General features: G+C 31.2%; 1 protein-coding gene across 11 annotated transcripts in view; it reads right to left on the minus strand.

Annotated features, from left to right (window-relative positions):
* Positions 1-16,291, minus strand: part of PPHLN1 (periphilin 1) — a 190,818-nt gene that overhangs the window by 35,351 nt on the left and 139,176 nt on the right. For 8 of the 11 annotated variants that reach the window (XM_051961718.1, XM_051961721.1, XM_051961725.1 and 5 more), the window contains 2 exons: positions 13,144-13,263; positions 7,432-7,572 (listed from right to left, as the gene is read on the minus strand). In XM_051961718.1, coding sequence (XP_051817678.1) covers positions 7,432-7,572; positions 13,144-13,263 — 261 coding nt within the window. Of the gene's footprint in view, positions 1-7,431; positions 7,573-9,842; positions 10,442-13,143; positions 13,264-16,291 lie in introns of those variants that run through there. The other 3 variants (XM_051961726.1, XM_051961723.1, XR_007947684.1) reach the window with 2 other exon arrangements.

Here is a 16,291-nt window from a genome sequence, read left to right on the forward strand (position 1 = left end):
TATGGCCTTAGGTGGGAAAGAATCAGCACAGTTGTGAATGCAGAAACAAGGTGGTAGAGATGCTGCTGACTATGGGAGCTCTTGTTTTGCGGTTCTAGGTCAGAGGGGAGAGATGAAGTAAAGTTTGAGGCACTATCCCTACCATCCTACAATTAGAGGTGGTTATACTAATATTTCTCATTAAAAAAAAAAAAAATGAACTGGCAAAGAAGAAAGAACCCCAACATAGAAACTTCTTATGGGAATAGGAAAGCTATGAGACACCAAGAAATAACAAAACAGACTCTAAATTATGAAAAAAAATAGAACAGAATGTGACCAAAAAAAGACACAATAATGCAAGAAAATTGTCCTGGAATCATAAAACATGAGGAGAAAGTAGAAATAGGAAAAAAGCCATTGATCACTATCTCAATAAGATCATTTGTAGCAAACATATAGGAATATTATTGCCAAATTCTGAAATCCCCAGATCAAAGAGCTAATTTTACAAGAAACAAGGAAAAGAAAAAAACAATCCAAATATACTGGAACTACAATTAGAATTGTACAGGACTTATCAACATCCACAATAAAAGACCACAGGTGTCAGAATCATATCTACCAACAATCAAAAGAACTACGTCTGAAGCCAAAAATATCATATCGAACAAAATTATTTATAATTTTGAATGAGAAAAAATGGACATTCAAATGAACTTGCAGATTTTCAGATTTTCTATCAATCAAATCTGAACTTAACAGAAGATTTAACATATAAGAGTCAATATCAAAGCTTAATCTCAAGGAATTCAACAAGGATATTTTTCTTTTAAATGGGAAATGTACACCATAGTTTAAGATCGACATCAACAATAGTGTAGTTCAAAATAAATATTGGGGGAGAACTTAGGTTAAAAATAGTAATTATGTCATACAAATGAGATGCAGAGGAAGAACAGCCACAGAGACATTGGGGAAGCTCGTAGTTCTGAAAATCCATTCATACTGGGAATGGAATAGTCAACACTACTATGAAGTGTATAGGACCCTCCAAAATTTATAAGAAATAAGGGGGAGAGACATGGAAGGACAAGGAAGCAAAGGATGAGGGAAAAAGACAAAGAGGGATTCATAGGTGAGAGGCAGTTAAGTAATAGCAAGGCAAATTAAGGAGCTGAATTAAAGCACAGGATCAAGCAGGAATAGGAAAGATATGTATGTGTATATATGTGGGGATATGTGTGTGTATGTGTATGTATACATAAATATATTCTTTTTTAACTATAACCTGCTTGGGGTAGGGGGGATTAAAGGGGTAAAAAAAGTTGTGCAGCAGAGAATAAAAGGACAATTTACAAGGAAGTAAAGAAAAAATGGACACTCATGAATACAATTTTTTCCACAAAAAAAAAAAAATATATATATATATATTCTTGAACTGGTAATTTGTTGTTACATATTTTGAATCCTCCCTGATGTTCTGCTGGGCATATGACAATGTTCTCTTTAGTTTTATTTGATTTTTTCTTTTCTAGTTTTTTTTAAATAAAATTTTTAAAAAAGAACAGCTTAGATGAAAAAGTGCTAAATCTTACCCAAATAAAAGAATCCCTGAAAACTAAAGGTTTTTAAAAATCTACGACTTTAAGAATATAAAAATAAAATTAAAAGATTGAAAATATAGAACAAAATGTAAGATACTGATATTTAAAAACAACAATTCAATAACTTAGAAATAACTGAACTTAAAAATCAAAATTTTACCACCCTGAACACTTTCCCTCCCAAAAAAACTGAGCACTATATTTTGAGAAATCATAGATGAAAATTTTTCAGGTCTATTAGATTCAGAAAACACAGTAAAGATAGGGAAAAAAGAGAAAAAGAAAGATTAAAAATAATCCACCCAGTCACTTCCTGAAAGAAATGACAAAAGAAAAATTCTCAGGAATATTAATTCCATTGGTTTGGCCAACATGGCAGAAAAGGAACATGACAAATCCTGGAGGGGATGGAAGAAAATAACTACACTAATGCATTATTAGTGGAGCTATAAACTGGTCCAACCATTCTGGAAAGCAAATTGGAACTAAGTCCTACAAACTTGTAAAAGTGTGAGCAATATCATTATTAGGTCTATAACTCAAAGAAGTCAAAAAAAAAGAAGGGATCCATATGTACAAAAATATTTATAGCAGCTCTCTCTGAAGTGGCAAAAAAAAAAAAAAAAAAATGGAAATAAGGGGACGTCCATCAGGTGAGGAATAGCTGACCAAGTTATGATACATCGAATAAGGAAATGACTTCAGAAAAACCTGAGAAGACCCATATGAACTGAAGCAAAGTAAAGTAAGTAGAATCAAGAGTACAATTTACATAATATCAGCAATACTGTAAAGAAAGTCAACTATAAAAGACTTAGTTCAGTACAATGATTTATTACAATCACAAAAGACTCATGATGAAAAAATGTTATCCATTTCCAGACAGAGAATATTGGGACCTATAAGATTAAAGTATCTTTCTTCTACTTTCTTATTTTTTTTAATTTTGCAACATGACAAATATGGAGATATATTTCCTATGATTTTATATTACAATGGGTATTATAATTCTCTTCTCAATGGGTTTGAGGGGGGAAGAAAGAATTTGGGACTGAAAATAAACATAAAACTGCATGTAAACCGAACACAAAGTCCTGAAAAACTTAGAAATGTAAATTTATTTAAACAAGTGAAAAGGGATATATGATATATATTGATGACATTCTTATAGGTGGTGAAGAAACAATTTTCCTTCAGAATGCTAATGTCTTCAAAGAGCACTGAGGGAGTCTCTAACAAGAACCAGAGGTCTAGGGAGAAACTGATTTTGTTCTGAGGATTTGGAAGAAGAAAGAAAATGAAGAATAAAGGAATACACTCATATAAAAAGAAAAAAAAAGATGAAAAATGACAAAGAACTTGCTATTCGCTATTCCTCATAATCTTAATACATGAGAAAAATTTCAAGGGGATTTCAAGGGAATAAGTAGTAGGAAGAAAGTAAATCTCACTTTTAATGGACTAGACAAAGTAGACTTGGAAACACATTAACATGTACACCCCACAGAGTTCAGGATAAAAAAAAATTTTCAAAGTGACTAGAAGAAAAAATGGGACATAAAAATGGGGAAGAGTTAGGAGGCAGCTAAAATTTGGGAAGAAACAGTCACAAGCAAAACAAAATTACTGATCACCTTTGGGATAAACCATAAATAGGGTAAGGGGAGTCCTATAGTCTAAGGAGATGCCCCCAAATTGATAATGGTTAAATGAAGTGTGGTTATGGAACATAAATGAATATGTGCCATAAGAATTGATGAAAGAGAAGATTTCAGGGAATTCAGTGTAGTATATAAATAAAACAGAGAGAATGAAATGAACACAAAGAGAACAATCTATACAAGAAAAGCAACATTGTAAAGAAACAGTTTTGAAAGATTTAGAAATTTTGATAAATTCAATGAGCAACAATGTCTCCAGAAAACTTATGATAAACCATTTTATTTACCTCTTAATAAAGATAATAGACTCCCAATTGCAGAAAGATACATCTATTTTTGAATATGGTCACTGTGTAGATTCATTTGTTTGGCTATATTCATCTCTAATAAAGGTTTTTGTTTTTTGCTACTTTTTAATTGGGAGAGGAGTGGTAAAAGGAGGAAGATAGCAAGTGATATTCAAAAAGGGGGGAGACAAAATATTTTTCAAAATATATAGAAGAAAACAAAAGGAATAAGGGATAAACAAGACGGTTTAAAAATTAATCAATGAAATTAATTATTCCTTTAAAAAAGCAAGTAGTATGAAATGCATATTGAGTTTCACATAAATTTGTATTTTTATGTTCTGCTGTATATATGAAAATAAGCATTTTTGGGATTTTTATGTTCAAGATACACTTTCACCTTCTTAACAGAAATTGGTCTATAAGCTACAATTATTTTCATAGCAGTGGCATGGTATTTTGGCAAATACTTGAGTGCTTCAATATGTTAAGGCTAAAAGCCCTATAAAGTAGTATTTCTTATTGCTTTTGTATCCAGCAGCAAACCTTAAAACTAATGGTAATATAAACATACAGAAGTAAAGGAAATCTAGGAAGAAAAGCAAAAATCAAAAATATTAGAAGAAAATATGATCTCTATAGAAGCAAAATATATTAATCTCAAAGAAAATATGTTTAGAGACAACCTAAGTATAAGAGGTAAACCAAAATAATATTACAAATTAAAAAAAAAAACAAAAAACCCTTAACATTATAATGCAAGGAAAATACATGAAAGCAACCTAGAAATTTCAAATATAGATAATAAGGTGCCAATCAAAAAATATATATAAAGATTATTTCCAAAGGGAAATAGCTCAAGGGAGCAGGAAAAAACTTTGAAATATAAAGGAAATTTGAAAATGAAAAGACTATTCTGCAAAGATCAGAAACTGAATCAGGCAATGGAATGTGTTTCAAAAAGCAAAATATTTCCAAGATGCAACTCAAGGTGACACATACTCTGCAATTCTGAGCATAATCAGCAAAAAAGAACAAGAAAGCATTTGAAAAATTCCTATCAAGAAAATATGAACTTGCCTCAAAATGTGACTTGCTTTGCAAATACATTAGAAAAATAAATTATAAGAAAGGTAAATAAATATAGCAACCAAGGAAAACACAGGGAATTTTTAAAAAGAAAGAAACCTATGAGGTTAATAACAACAAAGATGACAACAATACCAACAACGCAGAAAGATCTTTCTAAGAAAAGAAATACACAAGAAGAAAGTGAAAATGGAAATCAGATAGAAAATGAGATGGAGGGAAAGGAATGAAATAGAGTTACTGAAAAGTAACTAAATTCTTTTTGTGATACCAAACTGCAGAACTGTGAGAAATGGGAGAATATGTGATAAAGGGGGGAAGAAGTGAGCCTATAAGAGAAAGGTCAAGTTATCAAAAAGAGGGAATGAAACAAAGGGAAAGAAAGGGAGAGCCTTCTCTCTAAATAGCTGTAAAATTCCTGAAGGGAGCTTACATTTTGTATGATGTATTTTGTAATTTATTATTTAAAAAGTAGGGAGGCAAATTGCGTTATATTTTTATTTTCATAATTCAGAACTTTTAATTAACTTGTTTATCTTTCTGGTTCAGCAGGGGAATATTCTAGCAGGCTGGTGTTTTGTTTTGTTTTTTCCTCTTTGCTTGCAATTTTAATAACTTAGCTGAGAAGGTGTGAGGAGGCATTAGTTTGAGGCATGAAAAGAAATGAGGTATCTACCATAATTAGTGTTGTATATAAATATGTAGTACATCATACTATAATTGTTATAATTATCATTAATTAACATATTATAATTGGTAGATATTAGGAAAGAGTGTTCATTTTTGTCATAATCTACATTCAAACACTTTGGTACTCATAAATTTAGAGGCCTTCCTAACATAATAATCAGAATTCATTACTATTAAACAAAATCGAAAATTAGAGGCAGGTAAGTTTTAATAATTTACAAATCAAGATTCTACATAAGTAATAGAAATACCAAATCTTTCACTTTAATAAGTTGTTAAATTTGGTTTTTTCTTCTTTTTCTATAGGGAGAGGTTTAGGAGGGAGAGTGACAAATTTCTGAACATCAGTAATGGTCATAGTGAGTTCATTATTACAAATTATGTATTCATACTATGGGTCCCACTATGAAATGTTTCAGAAATTAGATAGTTTTAAAGTGCTTAAAATAGTGCCTGGCACAGATTGGTGCTATATAAATGCTAGGTAGTATCAGAATGAGGCATCTGGTGGCACAGTGGATAGTGATGAGTGTAAAGCCAGGAAGACCTAAATTCAAATCTGGTCTCAGACATTTAGAAATTGTATGAACCTGGGCAAGTTTTCTAATTTCCATGTGCCTAAAAATGGGGATAATAATAAGTAGTTCTGAAGATCAAGTGAGAAAACTGCAAAGCACGTGATACAATGTCTGGCACACAGTAGGCACCATAAAAGTGTTAACTATCATCATTATTAAAAATTTGGCACCCTGATCAAAGATCACTTTGTCTCAGAATTTAGGCTGTCTGTCAAGGAGTTTGCTTTGATAAGAAGAGCCACATCTTCACCCCAGACTGGAACAAAGGAGAAGATTGTGGAGGGAGACATTAGAATAAAGCAACTATAAAACTCGACTATAAAATGGACATAACAATAGCACCCATCTCATAGGGTTGCTTTAAGAAACAAATGGTATAATTTTTATAAGTAGCTCTAAAGGTGCAGTGCCTAGAACATAGCAAGTACTGTACAAATACTTTATTCCCTTCCCTTTAGAAAGTACACTTAAGGTTCCTTCTAAGGTTAGCATTTTAAAAACTGTAATGTGGAGATCATAATTAAATTTGATATGGCTATGAATTGGAGAAGTCAACCCAACATTTTGTATATATATAAAGTTACTGAGTAATCTTGAACCAGTTATACAAGTAGAATAGATAACCATTTGATATTTATTCCACATTTTATCTAGGTACTACATACAAATAATAACAAAATGAAAGAGCATTAAATATTGAACTAGAAAGGAAAAGGTCATTTAATTCAACTTCCAAACCATTAAACTGAAATGAAAATTTCATCTTCACATTCATAATAAAAGAAAATAAAATGACAGTTTATATATGACATAATTGAAGAATACATATTTAAAAGACTTCAGAAAAAATGTGGAGAGTAGATGTATAGGTAGGATTCAGGTAAAGTGAAATGAAGTAAGTAAAGTTGTAACGGGGACAAAAACTCAAGAAAGATGGGAAACCCTCAATGAAATTTTAAAGACATAAAGAAGCAATTCTAATAAGGAAGAAAAGGCTAAATTGCCTAACTTGACTGCACAGGAAATTAACTGACCACCAACTTAGATCCCTTTTTTTTAACAATAAAGCACATAGAGAAGATAGAACAAGTATAGAAAGTAAATACAAAAGCTTATCAAAGTTCTTTAAAAACAATGTTAACAGTACTAAAGTTCAGAATAAGCAAAGGCTAATGATAAATACTAAGTTTGACAAAAACTGTTATCTTTAAAACTATATAAATAAGTACCATGGGGAATCTCCATAAAATCTTACTGAGGTCCCTTTAGACAGTGAAATTCTGTCATTCTTATTCAGGATAAGAAGTGATAGGAAGCTACAATCTATATCTCTCTTTTTAAAGAATTATATGACTGCTATATAGAATAATAAATGCAAGAACTTAATGTTGGTAAAAACAATTTTTTTCCTTTTCTCACAAATGAGTCATTATCAACATTTAATGGGAAAGTAAATATTAAGATTATTGTAAAAATCTTTATCCACTGAAATCAAATGCAGTTCATATAGTGTATGATATACTTTTAAAAATCTGAATACCTGTTCAATTTCTTTGGTCTTTGATGCTATTGCTTTTGAGCGACTGGTTACTTGGTTGTCTTCAAAAAGATCAATACTATCTGTAGCATTTGTCTCAGGCTCTTCTGGTTGGTCATTGTATAATGGTGCTGAGGACCCAGCCTTTAAAAAGAATAAAATTGATATTTTTAATGATATAAAAGATAATTTTAATTACATGAAATTAAAAAGGGTTTGCTCATGCAAAAGCAATGCAGCCAAAATTAAGAGGAAAGCAGGAAACTGGAAAGGCTTTTTTTAAAAACAAATTTCCTTGATAAAGACTTCATTTTTCAAATATGTAAGGAATGAAGTCAATTTTATTTTTTAAAATGTACAAAAATATTTATAGCAACTCTTTTTGTGGTGGTAAAAAACTGGAAACTGAAAAGATGCTCATCAATTGGGAAATGGCTAGACAAACTGGGTTATATGACTATAATACAGTAATAATATGGTTTGAGAAATGAAGGTAGTGTTTCAGAAAAGACTGGGAAGACTTAAATGAACTAATGCAAATGGAAGTGAACAGAATCAAGAGAGCACTGTATACAGTAAGAGCAATACTGTAAAAATGACCAACTATGAAAGACTTCACTCTGGTCAAGGCAGTAATCCAAGACAATTAAAAAGGAACCATTCTAATAAATGGTATCTACCTCCAAAGAGAAAACTGATGAACAGAGTGCAAATCAAAGCATATTCTTTTCCCTTTCTTTACTTTTCTTGTTTTTATTTTTTGGTCTATGGTCTTTTTTTTTTTTTTTTTTTTTAAACAGCATGGTTATTATGGAAATGCTCTTCATGACTTCATATGTATAACTGATATTGTATTGCTTATCTCAATAGTTAAGGGAGGGGCTAAAAAGGATTTGGAACTCAAAAAATTTTAAAATGTAAGTGAGAAATATTTAATGAAATAAATGAAAATATAATAAAAATAAAGTTATAAAAAGGATGTTTCAGATAACTGTTTCTATGATACACTAGCAGGAGAAATTATATTAAGGAAAGAGATGATCCTTTACCATTTAAATAGTGTTTTTGATGCTTTTGATTTTATTAGGTTTAATGAGAATATGTGAAGGAAATATAAAGCTAGCAGCACTCACTTGCAATTGCACGTTCTTTCTCTCTGGCAAATGGGATTGAGATACTTGTCCAAGTTCACGCACCTAATATATCTGAGACCAAAGTGTCTCCTCTACCTACTGCATTACTTCACATTCCCCAAAGATATCTTTCTTAATAGTGGGTAAGATGAAGCTTCTACACTCATTAAATCTAAAAGTAATCTACATCCTTGATTGTGATTAAATTAAGTTGTTATTAAACTTTTATCTGTTTCAAGAGTAATCCTTAAATAACTTTCTGTGTACACGGGGAAACAGATGAGTAGTCTAAGAAAAAATTAGAAGAGAAATATGGAGCTAAGAATTTACATTTTATAAATACAAATATTTACTGTCAAGAAAGTAAAAAAGGGAAGGTTTGATTTGAATTTTGAATTTGCTCTCTGAATCTGAATTTGTTACTCTGGGCTGCAGATTGTTTAAACAACATAGAAGCAAACCCCAAAAAGAAAGTAGCAACTTTCAAGGTAATACAGTTCAATTTAAGTAGCTCATTTCTAAACAATCAGCAATAGTTTTATTTTTGCTAGCTCATTTTAAGCAATTCACTGGTTTTATTTTTGATCATAGTATATTTTTAGTCACAGTATCTAGAACATTTAATTTTTTGGCAAATTGTTTTAACTTCAAATCACCACAGAGTCAGCCTTGCAAACAGTTCAGCATGAAGTATTACAAATGCAAAATTATATAAAAGATGTTAATTTAATTTAATTTACAATATATTATATTTTTGACCTAGTGTTAGAATGAAAGGAGGGAAAAGAGAGGAGAGGACAAAGTGCTAATTAAAATTTTATATAATATCTTTTACTAGTCATTTGTAAAACTATAGTAAATTTTGTGCCATGGTGGAAAATGAAAATGGAAAGCTGAAAGAGTGAGGTGAGAGAGGAAAGTAAAGAGAGAAAGCTGAAAAGAAACGTATAAGTAGTGGTGAGCACAATAAGTAAGCTATTTGTAGAACTAGGGTCTATAAATGCAATAACACCAGGTTCTGGCTACTTTTGTTTTGAAATCCCATTTTCATTGCAATTGGGCCAGTAGTCAAATCTTGAACTATTAGGAAGCAATATACTCTTTTTTTTCCCTTATGATTCACCACTTCCTTTACTTGTACAAAACAGTGAAAAATGACATTAAAAAAAAACATAAAAATAACAGTGGTTTAGAATTTAAACAAAATTTTCTGTCCAGAAGCATCAATTTTGGAGGGTCGAGACTAATAGATTTAGGCCCCAGAATCTTTGGATTTGATACCTTTAGGGCCGGTGGACTGGGAAGGCTTCCAGTCAGGAGGCTTAGCAGCCTTAGGACCAGTGGGTTTGGGAGCCTTGGAATAACTGGGCTTTGTGACTTTAGAATCGAACTTGATGGCTTTGGTGTCAGACTTGGCGGCTTTAAAGACTTTGATGACCTTCAGACAGATTTGGTGACCTTGGTGTCAGACTTATTGAACTTGATGTCAGATTTGGTTTTCTTGGTGTCATTTGTTCAGAGCTGTACTTCACAATGCTGAGGCCTGGGCATTTGATATTGATTCTAGGGCCTAGAGGGGCCACTGTGAGGCCAGTGAGGAAGGCACTAGCTTTGGGGATCTTGGACCTGAGAGGCCTCTGCTCATGCCCTGGTGGCTTTGGTATTGTTGATCTGCATCTTCTTGGCCATTCTTCTTATGTTTCTTGGCAAAGATTAATATTTCTCAGAATCTTGGAGTCAGTTCCTTTCAGACTCCTACTTCTGTGACCTAGGTTCTTGATGCCATGTCAGTGCCATTTTCATGAGTGGATTTGAGTGGTGTTGTTCTTAGACTTAGCCATCTTTACACAGCTGCTTAACATGAACAGGCATTCCACAGCCTGGAAGAGGCCAAGAGCAAGATGGAGAAAAAAGGAAAACCATATATTCTTAAAGGAGTTTCTGAAATCATTATATTTCCAGGCCTAATTATTAAAATATAAGATAATGATAGGGACTGGACCTGTGATTTTACTAAAAAAGACAACTCCCAGGAGAACTGAGTAACTTTCCTCTAGCAATGTTGTTTGGCACCCTCTGTGAAACTTTTCAACTCAGAAACTTGCTAAGACTACTAAGAGTTCAAGGAACTTGCCAACAGGCCATCTTGGTTTGAAGATCAGCTTGCTCTCTCCCTCCTTCTCTCTTCACTTCTCAATATTGCCTTTCATGGTTAGTAAAACATAGGAAATATTAAATCAAAAAGGCCTCAGTTTGAGGGAGAAAAAAAAGAGGAAAATTATTTAAGTTGAAACTCAAACACAAAGAAAACAAAAATATTTTTTAAAAGGTTAATGGTTTTTAAAATGTTCATTGAAATAAATTTAAACTTTTCTTTCTCTGAATAGTCCACACAAATTTATTTGATCTTTATCACATTTCTGGCCCAAAGAATCACAGAATTTCAAAGTTGGATAGGTCCTCAGAAGCCATCTAATCCAATAAAATCTAAATAAAAACTTTCTTTATAATGTACTAAACAAGTAATTACCCAGTTGTTTTTAAATCTCAAGTGATGAACATAATTTCTCTGTGGCAAAATAAAACAAGCTCAATGTCTTTTCCAGATAAGGCCATCAGAATACTTAAAAATGGCTAATAATACCCTCCAAAGACTTCTATTTCTTAAGCTAACATCCCCATACCAGGCCCCAACATCACCTCCTCCCTTATTTCTGTTTTCTCTCACTAGCCGCAGATAATTCTCAGTTTTTAGTGGTCCTGACACAACTCTTCTGCTATCTGTCCTTATAGTACATGTCTTTTTAAAATCAAAGTTTGTCAATGAATTCCTATGGATCTATCTCTTTAGGTGACATCCCTTTTTTCCCTCGTCAAAATTCTTTGTCTTTTGAATTTTTCTCCTTTAAGGCTGACTTCTACAAAAGTTTGAACTATGGCTTCCGTTGCTCTTTTAAATCTACTTTCCCCCAAATCGAGTGTATTATACTAGAGGTTGTACAATTTATCTCTTTTCTAATAAAGCTTTTAAAGATAGAGGTATTAAAGATACAGGGGAAATAACCAAGGTCTCTCTCATTATATTCCCAGAAACAGTTTGTTTCTGTTAGTGAAAATACATTTCAAAATAGAAATGCCACTCTTTTATTCCTCCAACTCTTAAAAAACTAATTTATAATTAAGACAAATGAAAAAATTAAGTGATATGGGTTTGGCCTGGAGCTCCAGAAGTTATCTAGAATTACTGGTCCTACATCACTGCTATATCCCATGGCTAAGTCAGTATTGTGATCTTCCCAAGTTCCTTTTTCTGTCCATGTTTCATCCATAAGACGCTCAGATAACAATACCCACATGAGTGTAGGACTGCCAGGCTAAAATGAGATTCTCAATAAGAAGTGGATTATGAAGGTTATGTTTACAGAGTGATGATTAAGAGTAACTTACATTTGCATATAAAAACACTAAAAGTCTAAAGAAAGGCTACCAATACTGAAGAGGTCAAGTATAGCAGTTCATAGGAATAGTCCTATTATCCCATTCTTTACCAAAACATATTTGGCGTCTTATTTTCAATTGGAAAAGGTAATCATATTCAAGTCAGACTAAATTAGGTACATCTGCCTGGTGCAGAATGAATGTTTTTTGAAAAAATTGTAATATGAATATTTTTTGAAAAAGTTCAATCTATCAGATAATTTTCAATTTTTTAAACCACTATCAATTCTTCATTTTAAAGATAATGAAAATTGATACTGAAAATACAATAATTTAAAACAATTACAAAACTATATAATCAATATTATTACTACCACTGACAGCTAAAAGTGTGTCAATAATTATCCTAAACATTACCAAAGAAACAAAAGCATATTCGTTGAAATTCCCTGATAATATACAAGCCTGTAGGCATTTAAGGAATCCTGGGAAATTACTGAGCAATCTCAACTTAGAAGAAAGTCATAATAATACTAATCTTGTTTAAGTTTAATGTGAATTTTTGTCAGGTTTTTTTTTTTTTTTAATTCTTTTAAGAACGCATGTTAAAGTGTGTAATCTTGGCAGTAAAGGCAGTATAGCAAAAGCCTTATTATTATTATTATTGTTATAGAATAATAGAAGCAGAATATTATTAGCTTTAGAAGCAAAGTAACATGAATTCAAGATCTGCCTTGAAAACACTCTAACTTCATAACCATAGACAATATATTTATTCTCTTAGTGTCCCAGATAAATGTAAGATTATAAACTGCAGTTCAATGTTCTGCTATCACAGAGACCCTTCAGTTGGAGTTATCTACACTGAAAAAAATCACAGGTCCAGATTAAAAAAAAAAAACCTTTTATCTTATTTTCTAAACATTTATATACTAGTTAGTACAAAGAGAATGAATTCACAAACACATATGCATGCATGCACATGCATTACTAAAACAAGCCATCTATCTACAAAAATATCTAAATATCTAAGCAATAATAAACTGGCAATCCAATGCTTGTCTTCCAATAAATAGCATGTGTTAAAACAACAAACTATCTTTTTCAACCATGGAGAAGATAGACAAAGAAATGTGATTCTTACATCATAATCAGAAATTTCTGGTAAGTTATTCTCATCAGTCTTCTCTAATTTTTCTGCAGCCCATTTGTTTGCAGCCTCTGCAAGTTCCTTTTCAGTTAGCCTGCTAGGTTTATCTGACACCTAATGAAAAAAAAAATCTATTAAAACTCTAAAAGGGTTTTTAATGTTAAAATTAAAATAAAAGGTATACCTCTTTTAAAGCAAAAGCAATTTATGAAATGAAATGGTGTTACATAAAGAACTTGGGTCTTAACAATAAAATGATTGGAGTTTATTCTGGAGTTCCAGATCTAAGAATTGACTCAAGTTGAGCAAGTCACTTTATCTTTTTCTGTTTGCTTTCTCATTAGTAAAACTGATGATTAAAATTATTTACTTCATATGATTTTTTGAGGAAAACATTTTGTAAACATCAAAACATTACATAAACACATCATGAAAAAAGTGATAATGAATTTCCACATTTAGATGACCTGCATCTAAAAATTAATAGGTGCTTATTAAATTTTCAAATTTTTAGTAATTATTTCCTTAAAAAAATCCACTATAAGACAAGGGGTCTTTTGCCACTGGATAAACAATCAAAGGATATGATTAAGTAGAATTATTCTAAAATTATCAAATTTCTCAAACAAAATGGAATGTATCACAAAAAATTGAGAATATTTTTCAATGGTCTGGGAACTCATCTGATTTAAAGGTCATTCAAAATCTATGAAAAAATGGACTATGAGTCAAAGGTGTAATTAATATCCAATGTGATATTTGGTTCCATGTTTTAAAAATTAAAGAATCTATCACAATCTTGTGAACTCATGAAAAATAATTATGTAAAATAAGCATAATGCATATTAATTTTAAAAGATGTAAAAAGTTACAAGGTGCATTGCATGTCAACAAATTTATTTTACTTTTCTTGAATTAACTTGCACAGCTTGCACACATATTACACCTGCCCATGGATTCTGTTTTTTTACTCCAGAACCATATTTCCCTACATTTTTAAAAATCATCTTTTTACTGGAAGACAATAAAATTACTGAATGTGTATGTCAATACAGGGATATAATTTCCAATTATATTCATTATATTTTTACAAATATTTGTGAACACTGGAGGAGAAGATATCTAAGTATCTATGAAATGATGCTTCTAAGTAGCTTTTGAATGTGATAAAACCATTTCACTCAATTCATTTTTTTTTCCAAGAAGAACCTATAATGCCATACTTCCATAATACTATGACTTTTTTCTTTGATTCATTTTTCATAAAAATATCAAAACTGTTATGGTTCTACACCTCTAATTCTGTGTCTACTATTATTTACAAGTAGTTTTAAAACCCTTGTGATTTTTAGCACTGTAAATCTTTCTTTTGTGCTTCTCTCCCACCATTACTCCAGAAAAAAAGGACATAGAATTAAGGGTCATTTTCCATTTTTCTTTGTTTTCATCAATTACCATGACTTAAATTCATCACCAAGTATCCACCTTACTATTGAAATATAAGCCTCTCCACATTTAGTTAGGCTAGTTATTAGAAATTCACAGTCAGGACCACAACTTAACAACATGATAGAACTTGCCTTCTAAAGCAAGATTGCAGGGTAATCAAGATGCCATTATTAGATTTGGAATAATACTTTGATGAAAAAAATAATATTAAAAAACACAAATTTATAATACATCCTATGTACATAGCTAGATTAGTCGTTACAAAACAAAAAAAAAAAAAAAAAAGAAAGAAAGAAAAAGGGGATAGTTTGTTTCTGGAAGCAGCTACATGGTAAAGTGTATAGATGGTTAGGCCCAGAATCAGAAAGATCTGAGTTCAAATCCAGTCCCAGATGCTTAATACCAGCATAACTCTGGGCAAATCACTTAATCTATGTTGGTACGTTTTGTCTTCTGTAAAATGGGGATGATAATAGCTACCTGCCTTCCAGAGTTGTTGTGAGAATTAAATGAGTTAATAAATTGTACTTAACAGTATCTGATACATATTAAGTTTTCTAAATGTTAGCTACAATAATTCATAGTTATTATTTTTATTATTAATATTATGGAATAGTATTTAAGGCTTTTCCATATTGTAAAAACTCCAATAACATAGATTTCATGGACTAAGGGTCACTTACACAGTGTGCTAAAGTAAAAAGAATAGGATTTTGTATTTAAAGTTATATAGGTCCCTTCAAAATTACAGGAATTTGACCTAGTCTTAATATACCTCCTGACTTTCTCTTATCAGGCTATATACTCAATTCAAATTAAGCCTTTAAGAAATGCTGTTATACTATAAAGCACCCAGTTGCTCTTCCCATGAATAAAGGCAGGAAGTGATCCTTTGCTCTCAAAAGGCTAAGCTAGCAAAATGCTGACTTGACAGGCCCTACTATGACAGAAAGCTTAAAACCCAAAACAGATTATGTCTATTGTCAAGGAAGTAAAGTTTAGGTAATTTACCAGAAGGCTCAAAAGAAGGTAGATCAACAAATGATGACTTTTTGGGCCCATAGTAACACGTTACAGAATTGTCACTCAAATGCTGTTTTTTGAGCATTTAAAGTTTATAGTTTATCAGTTATGGGAATACTTAATGATAATGAAATTATAGATAATTTGAAATATTTAATACAAAAATTAAAAACGAAGCGATCTTAACCCTATCAGTATTAATATACTTAGAGCAATTTGTTCATTAAGTCCTAGGAGTCAATTTTAAAAAAATTCATATCTATTGATACATTTTTAAAAATCGTCTCCATTTACCCACATATCTTATAATCTCAGTCTCTCTGAAAGCTGTTACAATAAATAAAAAAGGTTTAAAAAAAGGATCAGCAAAAATGACTAATGGATCAAAATATCTGATATTATGTGCAATTTTTCAAATCCATAGTTTTCCTATCCCTAAAAATTAAAGGGAGAATGCACTATTATCTCTTATTTGGGGCCAAAATTAATTATTATAATGTCAAATAATATTTCTCTTCTTCTTCTTTCCATTTCTCTTGTTTTATGGATTTTTTTTCCACTTACATTGTTGTCATTGTATTGTGACATTTCTGGTTCTACATATTTCATTTTCCATCAGTTCATGTATGTCTTTTCATGCTTGTCGATACTTGTCATTTTATTGTTTCTT

The sequence above is a fragment of the Antechinus flavipes genome, chromosome 5 (assembly GCF_016432865.1).
Source record: "Antechinus flavipes isolate AdamAnt ecotype Samford, QLD, Australia chromosome 5, AdamAnt_v2, whole genome shotgun sequence".
Lineage (NCBI taxonomy): Eukaryota > Metazoa > Chordata > Mammalia > Dasyuromorphia > Dasyuridae > Antechinus > Antechinus flavipes.